The 15,658-nt window shown below is 41.1% G+C and overlaps 1 protein-coding gene across 2 annotated transcripts in view; it reads right to left on the reverse strand.

Annotated features, from left to right (window-relative positions):
• Myb (MYB proto-oncogene, transcription factor) overlaps positions 1–15,658 on the reverse strand; it is a 36,598-nt gene that overhangs the window by 6,346 nt on the left and 14,594 nt on the right. Inside the window, exons 10-15 of one of the 2 annotated variants that reach the window (XM_031380559.1) lie at positions 14,634–14,993; positions 12,689–12,822; positions 11,509–11,623; positions 11,296–11,421; positions 10,169–10,279; positions 8,856–8,963 (exon numbers count right to left, since the gene is read on the reverse strand). In XM_031380559.1, coding sequence (XP_031236419.1) covers positions 8,856–8,963; positions 10,169–10,279; positions 11,296–11,421; positions 11,509–11,623; positions 12,689–12,822; positions 14,634–14,993 — 954 coding nt within the window. The remainder of the gene's footprint in view (positions 1–8,855; positions 8,964–10,168; positions 10,280–11,295; positions 11,422–11,508; positions 11,624–12,688; positions 12,823–14,633; positions 14,994–15,658) is intronic. The other variant, XM_031380560.1, reaches the window with a different exon arrangement.

Genomic DNA, 15,658 nt, shown 5'->3' on the forward strand with positions numbered 1-15,658 from the left:
GTGGAAGGAGACGAGAGCACGTGCACGGGTGGAAGGAGACGAGAGCACGTGCACGGGTGGAAGGAGACAAGAGCGTGTCCACAGGTGGTTTTCTGCTAGAACTAGAAGATCTCAACATTTCCCTCGGGCTCTCCTCATGCTGAATAACTAACTGCATTATTACATTCATAAAGCCGCCTCACACCTCACACAGGATCTGCTGAGGTCAGGACGCCTGGGAAATTCTACTTTACAATGGAAAGACATAGTAAGACAGCTAGATGAATCTAATATATATTTTATTTTTTATTTAATATTTATTATGATATATAATTACTACTTTATTGATATTTATATTACTTAAAAAACTAATATGCATAGATAAATGGTGTCTAAAGAATCCAGAGTAAGAATTCTCTAATTCTATTTAATTCACCCAAACAAAAATACTACTTATCTTGAATGAGATTCTGAAAGTCAGAATTCCTTCCCACGGGTACTTCTGTGTAAAATGGCATTCATAAAGGATACCATTGAAAACCTTCATTGTGTCTTAAGTCAAGAGGTTGCTAAGGTAAGATCAATGGGTACCAAACTTCCCTCGATAGTAAACATCTGTGGCAGCACAATTAAATACTTACAACTTCAGGGTTCCTAATCAAAGGGATGAACAAGGTAGGTGGTGACTACAGGATGCCCCCTACCCATTAGTGCCTCTATGTCCAGGCTAAATTAACAACGGCTAGCGCCCAGGGATCTGTTGCAGATATGGGCTTTGACCCAGATGTCTCTAGAAGTTTTCATTCTAACATGTTCATAGACCTCAATAACTTAACATCCTGTAGCTTGGGATACCCAAGGTTTTGGAAGAACAGCTCTTTCCTTGGACATCTCCTAGTACCTGATTATCAGTAATCAGACAATTATCACATCATTCTGAAGCAAGCTACCTTTCCTGGCCTCCCCAAGGCAGATTCTATCTCAGTGTTTATTTTAAATATCATCAAGCAAAGTGTATGAAGAGTTAATGTCTTGGAACAACTTGGGCAGGGTAGGTGGGCTCAGCTCATCAGAGGGCTACATTTTGCTTGGCCTCTCTCAATTCCATCCCAGAGATACACATGGAAAGCTTACTTAATTTGTATCACTAATTGAATTCTAGTGACTGAAACACTTCTGAGAGTGATATAGGTGGAAAAATAGTGACCAGAGAGAATACCAACAATTGGGAAGACACCCTGGGGTTAAGACAGCACAGCAGATAAACAGACACTTCAAATGTGCACTGTGTCAATGTCTGTCCTCCTGCTACCCACAAAACAGTGGAAAGAAAAGAAACCCAGGCCGTGTGTCACCTGCTTCATCTCCACTGTACCAAGAGGCCTGACCACCTGAATCTCTGAATGGTTGGTCAGCTATTTCTTTTAGTGACCCACTGACAAGGTTCTGCAAGGTGGAACAGGGAATTGTAGAAGTAATTCACCATAATACAAGGAGACCTGGCAATAATGAGACTTCCTTACTTGCCCTTTAATTAATTTATTATGATTTTTTTTAGATATATTTAGATGTTTGCATCATGTAACTAAGACCATGTTGAAGACCAGATGAACTCTTGATCTTCCAGAGTGCTGGGACTAATGGATTTACGTGACTACACCTGGCTTCCAGGTGCTGGACCAAACCCAGGACTTCATGCATGCTAGTCTAGCACTCTGCCAACTGAGCTGCATTCCTCTGAAAGGACAGAGACTGTATGTGGTTTTTCTCTGATAATAAGTGTCATGGGAGCAGCTGGCTTATGTGCTGCCATCTTTGGAAACATCCGATCCACTTGATCTTTACAGCAATCTTAAGAGACCAGTGAAGGACATACTATGGTCCTTAATCTATAGACAAGAGCAACTTAATTCATTTCATTTACTTCATTTAATGAACTTTAGTCATCTAAATAGGAAGTGAAGGAGCCCAGAACAGAGTCTAGGCTCTGATGCCCATGTGAGAACTCATGACCCATCTGAGCAGCATCAATCATAAGGAAAGGGTATTGTTCCAAAAGTATGATCACTTATAGACAAGCGAAATACGGATAAGCACCGGCTGAAACACACAGAAGAAGAGCAGAAAAGGGAGTCTCCATTTCTGCTAACAGTCCTGTAAAATTCTTGAATTTCTGAGGATGTGCTGAAGTATTAAAGACTGAAGAAATGTATTCAAACTCATTGTTTTTTGGTTTTTTGTTTTTTGTTTTTTGTTTTTTTTTTTTTTAAGAATAAGGCCCTGACAAACCAAGTCAGGAAATAAAAATTTAAGGCTGTCATTCTGTGGTTACAAAAAAAATCCAGAGGAGCGTGAGTGAGTAAAAAATGCATATAAACACAGCTTTTGCACTCACATGTTAAACAGGAATAAAAGGGAATTATAACGGAAGGGAAGACTAAGCTCAGGCAGCTAAGAGCAGGAGTAGGGTTTGAGTCTGGCAGTAGAAATGTTTATTAGCATAAAGCATGTTTTTCACCCTGTAAAGGAAACTGAGAGCGCGCAGGAAAGCAGGCAAGTCCTCCCCCAGCTTTCTTTGGGTGTCTACCTCAGCTCTGTCAGGGTAAACAGAGAGGCCAGACACTGGCCTCTCACAGTCACTCTCACTTTCCTGCTCCAAACTGCAAGTTCTGAGATGAATACTCTCTCTGCTTCATTTGTGATCATTGTATGCACTTCCAGACTCCAACCTGCACCCCACCTAACCTGGGGAATAGACTAGGTACTGATAAAGACACAATGAAAAAGTCTCACACATACTGAGCCACGTGAAAGGCACAGATACCAAATGACAAGTGCTTTTGCTTTATGGTTGATAGTTACAGAACGATGTTTAATAGAGAAAGAAACCCAAACAATTATGCTTAAGCAGCTTCAACAATTCCTTCTAAGAGCAGAGTAAGAAACCAATGCCACATGACTGCACAGTAGCTCAAAGCCTTCTTATGCTTCTCATTAATCAAACGAGTAAAATAGACATTTCCTTTGTTTAATAGAGAAAATTAAATTAAATTCTGGGAATCAGAATATTGAGGAATGATTGTTAATGATGTGGTGTTCTAGAGGAAAATGTCTATTTTTAGACTCTGGAAATACATTTGAATAAGATGTTATACTGTCTGGGCTTACATTAAATGGTTCAAAAAAAGTAGATAAACACGGCAAACTATTAACAGCTGTTGAGAACATTACAGTTTCTATATCTCTGTGTGTTTGAAATGTACAATAAAATATAATGCTTCTAGTTTCTTGTATTTCACTTTTTCTCCAGCCCTCTGTCCCTCTCTTCTTCTCCCTCCCTTCACTTCCCTCTCTCCCTCCCTGCCCCCTTCCTTTCCTGCCTTCATCTCTCCCTCCTTTCCTGCCTTCATCTCTCCCTCCTTCCCTGCTTCCCTCCCTCCTTCCCTGCTTCCCTCCCTCGTTTCCTGCTTCCCCCTCTCTCTCCCCCTCCCTCTCTTAGTCAGTGGTTCTGGGCCTTCCACATGCTCAGCAGTTGCTATACCATCCATCCCACCTAACCATATTTCTAAATTTAAGATGTCAGATGTTTTACATCTATGCGTGTTCATTCAATTATAGTATACTCACTAGAAACACAGGTATAAAGCACTCAGTATGTGGATCCCAGCATGATAATAACTGGTCTGTCTAAAGAGTTGTTGTCATGATCAAGCTTGTGATTATTACAACTGGGTTTAATTACATTTGCAATTTATTACACTAGAAAGTGGCAAATATTTTATATTTTCTAAAACATTCAACTTGTAAAATATTTGGGGAATTGTACTTTGTTGTTTCAGTTAAAAGCTGGGTACAGTGAATTTCAACTTGCAATCCCAACACTCAGGAGGCCGAGGCAGGAGGATCACCCCAAATTTGGGGCTACCTTGGGCTACATAGTATAGTAAGACCCCACTTCAAGAAAATAAAGCCAAAATAATGAAAAACTGTGCTGTGTCAAAAATATCTAAATGGTTTGGCTAAAGATCCATTTACATTCTAATTTATTTTAAAAGTACAAATGAGAAAAGTTTTAGATCATATGAAATTTTCTTTATTCAGTGAGAAGGCTGCCAGTGACCAGCAACTTGACAAAACAGAATCACCTCAAGGGGCAAGCCTTCGGGAGTATCTGTGAGGAATTGTCTTGACTAGTTAACTAAACAGGGAAGACACACTCTAAACACGGGCAGTCCACAGGCAGTCTCTGCACTGGGGTCCTAGACTGCGTAAAAAGGGGGAAAGCAAACTGAAGAGTAGCGGTGATTGCTCTGCACTTCCTGCCTCGGGGAGATGTGACCAGCTGCCTCAAGCTCCTGCCTCCATGACGGCTGGAACCCTCCAACTACGCCAGAGCCAGCCAACCAAAGTCTTTCCTTCCTTTATTTGCTTTTGTCAGATATTTACTTCACAGTAAAAGGGAAAGAAAGCATCCAAGTCAGACTATTTAATAAATGCACAGCATGCTCACTAATAGCACGCATGAGAGACCTGCCTAAAAAGGTCCAATTGAATTATTGGCGGAAACACTAGAAATGGCATTATGTTTCAACGAAGTACTTTGTACTTTGTTGTTTCAGTTTTACCAAATGCAGGAAAAACCAGTGATCTCCTATGCCCCAGCCCCAGCATTTTGTAGTTCAGTTACCTGGGGGCAAATGCAGTCAGAAGATGCAGAAACAAACAACTCATAGTTAAAGTGCTTTATATTGCAGTTTATTGTCATACTTCTGCATCTCATTACTAATCTCTCACTGCCTAGCCTATAGACTTTATGATAGGTATGTAAAAGCATCATATATGTAATGTTTGATATCAGCCACAACCCAGGTACCACTGTGGGGAAGAAAAAATTTATACCTTCACAGGAGAGGAAGAATATAGCAAAAATAGTGTCAGATTGAGACAAAAGGATTAGGGATGTGGTAAAATATTTAGGATCACTTGATTCATCCTTTAATACCCATCATAAAAGTCTGAAACATTTTAGAAATCACATGTGTGTCTATGACCTCAGAGGCTAGATGAACATGTTGATAAAGTCCCAGACTAGTTTTCAAAATGATAATAGCATTAACAATTCTGTGTTAGGAAGCTGGAGAGCTGGCTCAGTGGGCAAAAAGACTGGCTGCTGAAGCTTGATGACCCGAGTCTGGATCCCTTGAACTCGCATGACAGACAGAGGCAGTAATACAAACATATGTCATTCCTGTGTGCACACACTGCGGGGGAGACTCACCAGTCCCCAGAAGCTCATGCGCCAGCCAGCATGGCTTACACAGTGGCAAAGAGAACCCTGCCTCAAAGACGGGAAGGTAAGGATTGACCCTTTCCATTAGACAACCTACTTTTTATTAAGTTTTATATCTAGCCCATGTTCAGCTCTGAATAGTTAGGCCTAACCACTGCATGGTAAAGCTGGAAACGGATAGGATTCAATTTTAGGTGCACAGTCCTGAGTTTTCAATATATGAAATGATTACTACCACCAAATATTCTCACACATTTCCTCTGAAGTTCTGAATGTTCTTTCTTTCTTCTTTACCTCTCTTACTTCCTTTCTCTGCTTGTTTTTAAAGACATGTTCTAACTATGTAGCTGTGCTAGTATAAAACTCTATGTACACCCGGTCTTGCCTCAAACCCAGAGATCTGCCTGCCTCTACTTCCAAAACGCTCAGATTAAAGACATGCAACCTCATGTCAGGCTACATTTTATACTTCAGTAAACATAGGCCGAATCTCGGCTAGGTTATAAAATATGCATGAAACTTATGTAGCTTAACACATAAACAGCATTAGTCAAATTCTATGCTTCAGAAACCAAGGGCCAAAGGGAAAAAGCAAGGTGTTCCCTCTGCCAACAATCAGCTCTGGATTGAAGAGCTACCTTTGCTCTGACATTCTCTTTTAATTCCCTTCCTGTGTCTCACTAGGCCTGGATGAAGTGTTCTCTCTTCTTTACCTTCCATATCTTTGAGGTATTCTGAGTTTTCTCTACATAGGACAACGGAAGACTGAGGCCCCAAGAACTGATTTTGTGTAAGTATTGGCCTTCCTCTTCAATACTCCTGCCCAACCCATCTTTCATCAGAGCAGTTAGTGTACGGGATGAAAACTCCGGGGACCAATCCAACTGAGTTAATAAATAACCATGCCTACAATTCATCCAGTTTTCCCAAAAGGTGACAGCAAATACCAAGTTGACTTCTCCATGTTGTTGGCATCAGGCCTCAGAAGCCCATGACATCACATAGGTGGGCCTCACAAACCTGTTGCCAAGGCAACCACCACCATATTCTCAGAATCCATTGAGCTCACCTCCCACCCACCTTTACCTGTGGCCACCAAGTCACTATATGTATATATATGGGAAATGTTCCTCCCTTGCTCTCTCTCTCTTCTCTCTCTCTCTCCCCCCTCCTCTTCTCTTTCCGCCACTACCCCCTCTCAGTTAAACCTCTTATACGTGGAACTGCTTGGGCCTAGTGTGGTGTGTCCTGAGGCGAGCTGCCGTTCTAACACATCACATGTCTTGTGAACGAAACATGTGGTGTGTTCAGCAGCCGTCTTAAAACCACGAGCAATGGCAGTAGCCTGCATGTTTCGTGGTCCCTAGGATACCTCTTACCAATAACTAGTAGGGAAGTGCCCTGCACCTAGCACTGGGATTTTTATTCTACGGCTTCTAAAATGAGCATAATCCCCTTTGTAGGTAAATTAAATTATATATTATTATGCAGTTTATAAAATAGTGGGATTCCAGGTGGCTTTTCCAAACATCCTCAATGTTAGTTGTCTTTCTCTTAACCCCATCCTCTAGTCTACCTCCCATCCCCACACTTAAGCCCATTTTCCCTTCCACTTTGTTCAACCATTCCCCTCCTTGAGATCTTTCTTCCCTCTCCCCACCAATGAAGCCTTTCCAGATTCCTGGATACAGGCCATCCAATTTAAACACACAAATATAAAGATTCGGCAGTAAAATCCACACGATATGTTTGCCTCTCAGGGTTAGAACTGACCACGAAGCTTCCTCCATACTTGCTAGTTTTCACCGAACCAGAAGACACTATGCAGGCTGGTGACAGGGCTGAGAGCTAGCATCAGTTTTACCCAGCTGTGAACACTGTGAATTTCAATAATGACCCCTGTGACAAGATATGCCCATGGCGGCAACAGTGGCACAAATGTTACAGAAGTAACCAACCATTTTCTTATTGAACTTAAGACTTTCTTCATAGGAGTTAGCATACGCCTGCAAATTTGGCCAAGAACCCATGGCCAGAAAGTTCAAGGCCTCATATGTAAATCTACTACTGTTATTTTGCTAAGTGGGAACAGTATTAAGCTGCCCCCTAAGTTTCTATCTCTTCACTTGAATATTAGTGAAGCTCTCAGACCTCATCAGATACTTTTCTTGGTTTGCTGGATATTGAATATAGGAATATAGAGAATACGTGACTGAGAAGTCCTCAGCCACAATGTAATATCCATAGGACAGCTCTCTCCAAGACTCAGAAGAGGGGTAGAAGATTCTAAGGGCCAGAGACTGGGGAAGTAGGAAGCAAAACAGTGTCTACTGGGCATGGCAGGACCACGGCATTCACAAACTCACAGAGGCTGCACAAGATCAATCCAGTCAGTGATGGAGTGGGAGGGCTTTGTGAGCCCTTACCCTCAACTGCAGAGCTATGGACAGTGGTGCCTTCTGTGGGAGAGTGAGTCAGTTTTCTTTAAGAGTGAAACTCTTGGCAGGTTGAGCTTGCTACAGTGGATGGGCAGCTCCCAGTATTATGGATAGCACAAATTAGGTCAGTAGGTTATTGAACAAAACAAAAACAAAGAAGACAAGAGGTAGGAGACCAGAGATCTCAGAGGACTTAAGAAGAGAACTTGGGGGTGAATTTCATCAAAACACAATGCATGAAATCCTCAAAGAATTACTAAAGATGTTTTAAATGATAGTAAACAACACAAGGTTAGACTTTAAGGGTCTCACAACTTGGGATGAGCAGGAGTATCACAGTGATGGGATAGTCCTATAAACAGAGAAGTCAGCTCTCAAAGGCTACCTACCATCTTTACACTGCCTTCGAACTTACAGCATCAAACAGGACTTCTTACTTCTAGCCAGGCTATCTATCTGCTCGGTAGTTTCCCGAGTAACACTGGGGGAGCAGAGGGGAGAGAATTGCAGCTGGCCGGGTGCTAGGGTATTTGACATTGGGAACAGCTTCAACTAATTTGAGGGAACAAATTTGCATTTTTATTTATACTTGGCTCAGGATTAATTTGGAATTTGTTGTGTTTTATCTATACACACCTACATCAGAGTTACAAGGGAAATCTCTTTTGATACTAAAACGTGACAGCAGATGGTCCACCGACAGTGAGGGCTGCCTTTTTGTTCTTAGAGTCAAAGGCACTGCAATTATTTTCTAGCTAATTTCCCATTTTATTAGAAATTTAGTCTCTGAGCCCTTGGTTGCTTAACGATAGAGCATACATAATAACATTCTGAAACAAAAATAAACTATACAGATACATATTTTAAAGATAGTTTAAAAGCAGAAGGAGATACTGGCACAGCCATGATCTCAGTCTCAGTTACAGTTAAAAAAATGTTTCACTTCATCATGTTTGGGGGCCCCCGACCGAACAAGAATTTCCAGTATCTCACATGATTAGTAACACAAACACCATAGGCTCACTTCTAGACATCAAGATGTTGTTTCAAAGCATCATTCCTTTATATGTAAAATGTTAAAAACAACACAAAGTAATGGATTTTCAGTTAGAAATTTTGAAGACACCAAATGTTAGAACAGTCATTACCTGCAAGGGGCCCACCAGGGGCCTGTTCTTAGGTACGGTAAAGGCTTTGAGAGCATTGCCTTCATCTTCAGATACGGGTGTCATTAAAACAGAGCTGGTAAGAATATTCTAAAGGGAAAGGAATCATTTGAAATGTAAATGAGTCATGATAATACAAGAGCGAACACAGACCTAACTCTAGAGAGATGACTGTGTGATGACACACATTAGCAGGAAGAAACGTTAGTATCCACCAGAAATCCCTTCTCTGTGAGCTGAAAGCAGCCAACTCTCTCTATACAGGCTTCTCACCTCACTGATGAACACAGCACCAAAATGCTGAAAGCACTGTAGGGCCCCACTTAATTCTAAGCATGTGGCATGTACTATCTACCTATTCAATGAATTTATTAATCTACTCTTCTAAAACTAAGAGATGTGCTAATGAGATGTCTTTAAGTTATATATTGGCACAGAAGTGTTTGAGATCTACAAATCAATGGCAACATCATCTACAAATAGTGAAAGCGTGTTATTTATGAACAGACTTTCAAAGTTCTAATGCAGCAGCACCCAGTTAAGTATATAATGTTGAGCAACCAAATCACTAAGTTACCCAACTCGCAGTTGCTTTAATGAAAGTGAAAATGTGACAATGTTATTTTGAGGACTACATGAATTAATTCATCTAAAGCCCATGAAATGGTACTTAACAGTTAACACACTGAGTACGTATTCACAATTTTCATTAGCTCTAGTTGTCCATAAGATGTAGGAGATGCTATCCACAGACTGTTAGACTGTGACAACCAGAGCAAGGTGACAGAGCTTCTGCTTTGCATCCGTGGATTCCCAGGTCAAAACACTAAGGCAGAGAAGTGCTCTTAACACAGCATTTATATAATGTGGGAGATGAGTTAATCTAAAACCAATGTAAAGTGCAGAGGAGGATCAAATGGGTTCTATGCAAATACCGTGCCATTATAATTATGGAACGTGAGCATCTATCTGGCCTCGGGCCATTCTCCTGTGGCAGCTACGCAAGAAGCCCTAGGCTAGGCTCCTCACATGCCAAGTATTTGATACACACTGTGATTGACCCTGTGCTAGATACCACATGGACACATTGGTATCAACCAAAAAACACATTGCTTAACTGGGAGGAAACACAACATTTAGAAGACAAATAAAGCAAATGCAGAAAGAATCATGTGGGTATGAATATTTAGAAACCAGGTCCTGTAAAGAGTGAGTGCTAAAGGCCACATGCACACACTGGACTCTATGGACACACGATCACAGAAGCGGCAGCGCTCGCTCCACCTGATACTTACGGGGGCATCTGCCACAGGAGACGCCTGGGCGAACAGCTGCGTGCTCAGGCTGCTCTCTTCCCAGTGGTTTGAGCAGAAGAAGTTTCCTGCTTTATCAGTGGGTGACTCCACCTAAAAGCAAACAGGAAGTGCTTTGTATGGAAGAAAGACTCTCTGGAACCTTTCCTCTCAGGTGTAAATTGCTACCTAGTCTTGCAAACACAAAGTCTTGCATGAAAGGAAGTTCAGCCTCCTCGGAAAGTGCCTCTTCCTAACAAGCTAACACTTTGGCTCTTTTTGTTTGTTTGTTTGGTTTTTCTAGACAGGGTTTCTCTGTGTATCCCCAGCTGTCCTGGAACTCACTCTGTAGACCAGGCTGGCCTCGAACTCAGAAATCCACCTGCCTCTGCCTCCCAAGTGCTGGGATTAAAGGCGTGTGCCACCACTGCCCAGCAACACTTTGATTCTTGATGGCTAAAATTTCATTCTCTTGTGCTAGCAAACTCCTGTTCTCTAAGGGGTCATACTACTCAAAGTGACATTCTCTGGGCATGGTCACTCTTCGAGTAAACTATCATTTAATCTTTAGAAAGACAACAGGAATGTATCTGGCATCTATTTGTCTGTTGTCTGCCTATCTATCCCCTCACCCATCTCCCTCTGTTGATAAACCAGCCTGCCTCCATCTTAGGTTTGAAAGCCATCTTATAGTAAAGACAAATTAGATGCACTCCTATTTATGATTAAGTCTCTGATTTTCAAGAATTGGGCTATACCCTGCCTGTAACCTTAACTATGAATGGCTCTATACTGCCTGTGCACACAAATAAAAAAGCTTGCTCTAATTAATTCCATCATCATTTGGGTTGGGAGTCTTTCTCTTTGCATCTGTGCGATTGATACTATGAATCAGTCGTCAATAAATTTTGAAAGAAGAGTCTAAGCCTGCTGCCCCTGTTCCCTATACCCTCTCTAGCAACTTTTCTGTCTAAAGAGGTTGATGGAAGTGACTTTCCAAATGTAAGGTTGAAGTCCTCATTATGCCAGTGCCTTTCAACTTGCATGAAAATCTTGCATAAGAAATGTCACTGTTACTTAGCAGTGATGTCAAGCAGTTCAAAGTACACAAAGCAGTTAGGGTGACTCACCTCCTGCTTGATTTTCTTCAGTAACGGTGGTCCATTCTCTTGAAACTCAGCAACAATTCCAGACTCATCAGATTCCTGCTTGATCACATCTTGTAGGTCTTCCACTACGTGAGAGGGGGTCTGAGGCTAAGAAAAGAGTGGATATTTCCAGATCAGAGGAAACTTGTCTATACTCATAAGCCCACAGAGTCTAAGGAACTTTCTTGAACTTACTAGCATCTTCAGGGGACCATATTTAATTTCTTGAGCTGCAAGGGCATGTTTGAACGGTGTGGGAGTTCTAGGAGAGCTCTCGAGGATTGACCTTTTGATAGCTGGAGTTCTAAAGCTAAAAGAGAGAACCAAGCAAAGGCTCATCTAAAGAACAACCACAGATTCCCTTATGACACTGTCGGCATGGACACTAAGAGGCTGTAACTGACTGACAAGGAAGGGGATGCTCATTAACCATGTGTTCATTAATGGATAGTAGATCTGTATTAAATCATATTGCAGATCTACAAATATTTCAAACTCTTATGCCCCAAGAATAAGAGCACTGAAGTAGTTCCTACCTTTTTTTTTTTTTTTGGTTTTTCAGGACAGGGTTTCTGTCTGTCCTGGAACTCTCTCTGTAGACTAGGTTGGCCTCAAACTCAGAAATCCTCCGGTCTCTATCTCCCAAGTGCTGGGATTAAAGGCGTGCGCCACCACTGCCCAGCCAGTTCCCACCTTTTAAGAAATGGCCTGAAGACATAGGCAATGGCCCTGCATCTGTATAGTGCCAGTAAACACCATGATATCTGCTATCATTTGCAAACCAGTCTCATCTACTCCCTCCAACAGGGCCCAGACTAGAAAACATGTCAATGTCTAAAACCTTGTTTTTATTTGGAAGTAATAAGAATGCACTTCTTTTCAATTACTTAATCACCCCTGGGTGATTTGAAATATATACATACATACATACATACATACATACATACATTTTCATTCCTGTGAGCATGTAAAAAGATCCTAATCTATTTAATCTATGTAAACTATGAACCATTTTCAATTTTATTCTGAATGCTTCAGTCTCTTTTGCTTGTTTTTAGTAAAGATATTGAAAAACAGTGCAAAGAAAAAAAACAAAAAAACAAAAAACAAACAAAAAAAAAAAAACCCAAAAAACCTGGCAGGGGTACTGTACAGAAACTACCTCTGCATACAAAACATTAGAACGTACCAAAAAAGGTAATTAACTCACTTCCTCCTTCCTACCCTGGTCAGTTGTACTGTATTCAGGATGTACTCATTGTGGGAATGCACAGGACACATACAGCGAATGCATTACATACATACAAGGGGGTCAGAACTTTTTATTTATATAAACAAATAAAATAAATATTTTTCTTATTGAACACAGACTTACATGGAATTTTCCTTCTGGGTTTTCACAGTCTGGTCTCGATGACATGGTGTCAGTTTATGACCAATGAGAGGACTGGAGGGTAAGGTAGCCGTATCTAAGCCCAAGTTTTCATGGTTGCTGGAAGTGTTCAAGAACTAAATATGGGAGAAAGAAAGGAAGGAAGAAAAGAAAGAAAGGAAGTAAGGAAGAAAGAATGAACAAAAGAAAGAAAGAGAGAAAGAAAGGGAGAAAGGAAGGAAGGAAGAAAGATAGATAGATTAAATAACGAGTCTGTGGTCATGCAATTTGAAGCCAAACCCAGATGGCAAGCAAGTGTCCTTTAGTGACTCACAACCCCAATTACGACAGTGTTAACAATCATTCAGTGTTGGCAAGGATATTGGTTTATTCCACCTGATTAACCAAAGTTTGGAGATTTATAAGAAAGAAAATCTAGAGGTTAAAGCTAAAAACCTGGCAAAATTCAAAGAAAATCTTCTCTGTAAATGACGCTTGTCATTTAAGAGAATGATATGTGCTCTTGATCAACATTAAAATGATTATTTTCTTTCATATTTGGTTTTCTCAGTTTAATGATCTAATAACTCAGACTATTATTATGTAAGGTTTGTGTTACATGGGAAATTATCCAGTAAGAAGGAATAGCTCTCAGAATCATGAAGTTCCGAAGGTAACAGGTTTGGGAAAGGTAAGGGATCTTATCTCTTGGGAAGACTGACGGGCACACTTAAAGCTCTCAGGCAAGCTAGGAGCAGTGGCTGCTGCCTGTAGTCACAGTTAATCAGAAGCCAGGGTGTCTCTTGAGCTCAGGAACCTGAGGCAAACTGAGCACAATAAAAGACTGTCTTCAATCCGAAAAATTAAAAAATTAAAAAATCCAAACAAACACCAAGTCTGAAGAATCATCTAGTAAAGGAGCCTTTTAAAGCGCGGTTAGCTTCCCCTAAAGTGCTCTGTCTGCCTAGATTATTTTTCCTGAGACATCTATTAGGTCTTGCAGAAATGATTTCACAAAATGTGGTTTAGGAAAACATGGGGGGGACACCCACATGTTTTGGGGAATGAGGAGATCATTTGTCTATACTTAAAGTTCTTTTAAAAACAAGTCCAGAAATATGTATAGCTCAGTGGTAGAGCACTTCCTTAGCACACATGAGGCCCCAGGTTAGATTCTAAGAACCACAATAATAATAATAATAATAATAATAATAATAATAATAATAATAATAATGAAGCAAAGTAAAATGAAATACAATACCTTCAATGGATATAATTGGGAAAAAAATTTAAGGATCCAAATTGTCTCTTAATTATAATTTAGAAACATGTGGCTCTGCTAAGCATTATAGTGTTATATACCTTAAGAGCACTATATGAAATAATATTCTTTGGCAAACAGTGCCCTAGTAAAATACTAATGTTGAAAGTGTTAAATTATTTTGTGGAAGCATCTCTTTTTCATTGTCTCCGTAAACATCCCCACTTACAGAAGGGGCATACTGGTTTCATTTTCTAGTTGTAATCCAAATATTATGTAATCATAATTTGGTTCCCTCCTCCCCAGAGTCAGTAAATCATTTAGTAGTCAATGAACAAAGAGACAGAAAACATGTTAACATTTGAAGAGGCAAGGATGACATGGGAGAAGAGGGGACGGACAGAAATGTTAAGCCGTACTGGTAAGGGAAATGGAAACACATCTCATGCCCACCCATCTTCCAAACACTAAGACCTCGAGAGAAAGATGCGACAAAAATCACCATTGGGCCTTCAGTCAGCCCAAATGCTAGGAAGCTAGCCACCTTTACCCCAGTGAGATTCAACGCAGAATTAAATCTGTCAGGATGGCAGCCATTAGTCATTTGTTCAAAAGATTAGTTTCTAATTATTAAGGCTCGGGTGTATGCTGAAAATTAGTAACAGCTCTGTAGAAATTGTGCTCTACCTGTGAGGGAGAGAAGTGTAGGCTTTTGACAGGGGAACGCTTGGGAGTTGAGCTGATGACGTCAGCAAAGAGGGAGGAGCTAGAGTCTCCCGCGGCTAGGGGGCTGGCCTGGCCCCGCCTTTTTCGTTGGACGACTAGCGCCTTGCTGGGCCTCGCTTGAGGTGAGGCTTTGGCTGGGCCAAGGGAAGCCTCGCTCAGCACTCGCCTGGCCACCCTCAGGCTAGGCTCTCCTGCAGGTCTAGTCCCATGGCCCTCTCTTTGCTGAAGCTGGAAGGCTTTGCCTGTGTGCTGCTGGCTAGGTGAAAAAGCTGCCTCTTCTTCAGAGAATTCAAAACTGCTGAGATCACACCATGAAGAATCCTGAAACAACGTGGGAGGCACAGAGCTCTGAGATGGTATGCATGTGACAGCGCCACCATCACCCGAATACAGCACTGAGCAATGGATGCTGTGTGCAAGAAAACACTGGACCTGCCTGCCTGCCGGCCTTCTAGCACAGGAATCACAGGGGTGCATGAGTTACCTTGCACATCAACTGTGGGGAGCTCAGGCACTCTCTTTTGCATGCAATTGAAAACAAACAGAAAATATTTCTAGATGATACATTACGGCAACAGCTAGCCCTGTCCTGTGTGTAGGGAATAAATGCTTTTTAACCAATTAGGAGACCAAGAAAATGAACTAACTGAATGACTAATGAACTTAAATTTGTTTCACCCAAGATGGTTTATTTCAGTGATCCTATGAGATTGTTAATCAATGTTCTGTATTCTGTAGAGAGATCTATGCCCCACGCTTGAACTGAAAGCTTAAGGCTACGAGGAAATGTAAGTCCAAATGTGCTGTCCCAAAATAGAAAAAACAAAACAAAAAGCAAACAAAACCAAAACAGCAAAGAAAGTTTCTAGAGAATCACAAAGAAGAAGGCAAAATATAAGAAATTCTGTTAAAATAGTTCAGACACAGCTCTCATTCTGCGCTCTCTGTGGTTAAAAGTCAGAACTTCATTATTCACATTTGAAAGG

The sequence above is a fragment of the Mastomys coucha genome, unplaced genomic scaffold (genome assembly GCF_008632895.1).
Source record: "Mastomys coucha isolate ucsf_1 unplaced genomic scaffold, UCSF_Mcou_1 pScaffold2, whole genome shotgun sequence".
Classification (NCBI taxonomy): domain Eukaryota; kingdom Metazoa; phylum Chordata; class Mammalia; order Rodentia; family Muridae; genus Mastomys; species Mastomys coucha.